Genomic DNA, 2,372 nt, shown 5'->3' on the forward strand with positions numbered 1-2,372 from the left:
GGACTTTTCAGCTTGGAAAAGAGGAGACAAAGGGGGGATAGGATAGAGGTCTATAAAATCATGAGTGGTGTGGAGAAGGTGAATAAGGAAAAGCTATTTACTTGTTCCTATAATATAAGAACTAGGGGCCTGCAAATGAAACTAATGGGCGGCAGGTTTAAAACAAATAAAAGGAAGTTCTTCTTCACACAGCGCACAGTCAACCTGTGGAACTCCTTGCCTGAGGAGGTTGTGAAGGCTAGGACTATAATAGGGTTTAGAAGAGAACTAGATATATTCATGGAGGTTAAGTCCTTCAAGGGCTATTAGCCAGGATGGGGAAGGAACGGTGTGCCCAGCTCTGTTTGTCAGAGGGTGGAGATGGATGGCAGGAGAGAGACGGCTTGATCATTGTCGGTTCGATACACTCCCTCTGGGACATTGGCCACTGTGGGCAGACAGGACACTGGGCTGGATGGGCCTTTGGTCTGACCCAGCCTGGCCGCTCTTAGGTACTTGTAAGTAAGCCCACGTCCTGGTGGTCTTAACCCATTGGTGCCCGGAGGTGGATGTGGGATCTTGTCTCCTCACTTCATTCGTAAGCAGGCAGCCGGGCGGCCCTGCGGCGTTACAGAGGGAGCCGTCATGCCAGCTCCTGAGTGAGTCTGTCCGATTTCTGCAGAAAGCAGAGACCAATGACGACTGGCCTGGTAGCAGTTCAGTTCCATGGCTGAGCCAGGGGCCGGCTGTTCGTAGGAACAGGGGATCGCTCTCGGCTGGAGCTATTGGGTCGGGATTGCGCTTTGCTCCATCCTTCATAGACAATAGTATCCAGCTCCATCCTGGGCCCGATCCTCAGACAGTGCAAACACAAGCACCTCCATGGACTGCACGGGATCCAAGAAAATTAACACCCGTGTGATCACTCACCGCCCCTAGGGAGTAGCTGGGACGGGCGCTGGGCATGCTGGACACCCACCGCATGAGAGCTCACTGCAGGAAACCAGGGACATTCTGTGTCTCACTCTGATCCCCACCAACGTCTGTGCCCTTCCCTCCGCAGCCACCACACTGGGAACTGAGGAAGAAAATGTCCAACCGAAGCTCCGTGACCGAGTTCCTGCTCCTGGGCTTCTCTGATGTCCGGGAGCTGCAGGTTTTGCACTTTGTGGTGTTTTTGGTGCTCTTCCTTGCAGCCCTGGTGGGGAATCTTCTCATCATCTCAACCATCGTCCTCAACCGCTGTCTGCACACCCCCATGTACTTCTTCCTGGGGAACCTGTCCATCCTGGACCTCGGCTCCATCTCTGTCACCGTCCCCAAATCCATGGCCAACTCCCTCCTGGACACCAGGTCGATTTCTTACCCTGCCTGTGTCGCCCAAGTCTCTCTCTTTGTCGTCTTCATTTCAACAGATCTTGCCTTACTCACCGTCATGGCCTACGACCGATACGTCGCCATCTGCCAGCCCCTGCACTATGAGCGAGTGATGAACAGAAGAGCTTGTGTCCACATGGCCACCGGTGCCTGGATCACTGGTATTGCCTACTCTATCCTGCACACTGGGAACACCTTCCGGTTACCCTTCTGCCAGTCCAACGTCATCGACCAGTTCTTCTGTGAAATCTCCCATCTCCTCAAGCTGACCTGCTCTGACTCCTATCGCAGTGAAGTTGGGCTTCTTGCCTTTGGTGTATTTTTAGCTGTGAATTGCTTTGCTTTTATCCTTGTGTCGTATGTTCAGATCTTGAGAGCGGTGCTGAGAATCCCCTCGGAGCAGGGCCGGCACAAAGCCTTCTCCACTTGCCTCCCCCACCTCGCTGTGGTCTCCTTGTTACTTTTCACGGCCTTTTTTGCCTACCTGAAACCCATCTCCAGCTCAGCTTCTAATCTGGATCTCGTGGTGGGTGTTCTCTACGCCGTGGTGCCTCCCATGCTGAATCCGGTCATCTACAGCCTGAGGAACAAGGAGCTCAAGGCTGCCCTAAAGGATCTGATGGGGTGGAGGTTATTCTCCACAAAGTGATGTGTCGTTCAGTGCTCGTGATTGCAGCCTCAGTTTCTTTATGCAATGTGGACTAGCGCTGCTGGACTTAAATGGGTTAATTTAGCATTAGACCAGTGTAAACGGGAGCAGAATGTGCTCCTCACACACCTCCGTCTGGATACACACCTGTTCCTCTCTCGTAGGGATTTAATAGCACAGTTGCCCCACATTTTGCACAGAAGCTCACCAGCCACAGCTAAGTTGCTGGTGGTCTTTGTGAAGTCTCTGCCTCTTCTCCTTGTTGGAGATACCTGCTCTCTACACTCAGGAACCCCACCGTCTTTGGGGGCAAACACGCCCAGCTCTCCTGGGGGCAGCACCAGGCCCACCTTCTCAGCCCCCTGCA

General features: G+C 53.3%; 1 protein-coding gene across 1 annotated transcript; it reads left to right on the plus strand.

Annotated features, from left to right (window-relative positions):
- The first annotated feature begins 1,069 nt into the window (after window positions 1-1,069).
- On the plus strand, window positions 1,070-2,005 carry LOC142818191 (olfactory receptor 14I1-like). Its single transcript, XM_075912302.1, has one exon. It carries the CDS (start codon window positions 1,070-1,072, stop codon window positions 2,003-2,005), a length of 936 nt encoding a protein of 311 aa, XP_075768417.1.
- The last annotated feature ends 367 nt before the right edge of the window (window positions 2,006-2,372 follow it).

Source organism: Pelodiscus sinensis, chromosome 30 (assembly GCF_049634645.1).
Source record: "Pelodiscus sinensis isolate JC-2024 chromosome 30, ASM4963464v1, whole genome shotgun sequence".
Taxonomy (NCBI): Eukaryota; Metazoa; Chordata; order Testudines; family Trionychidae; genus Pelodiscus; species Pelodiscus sinensis.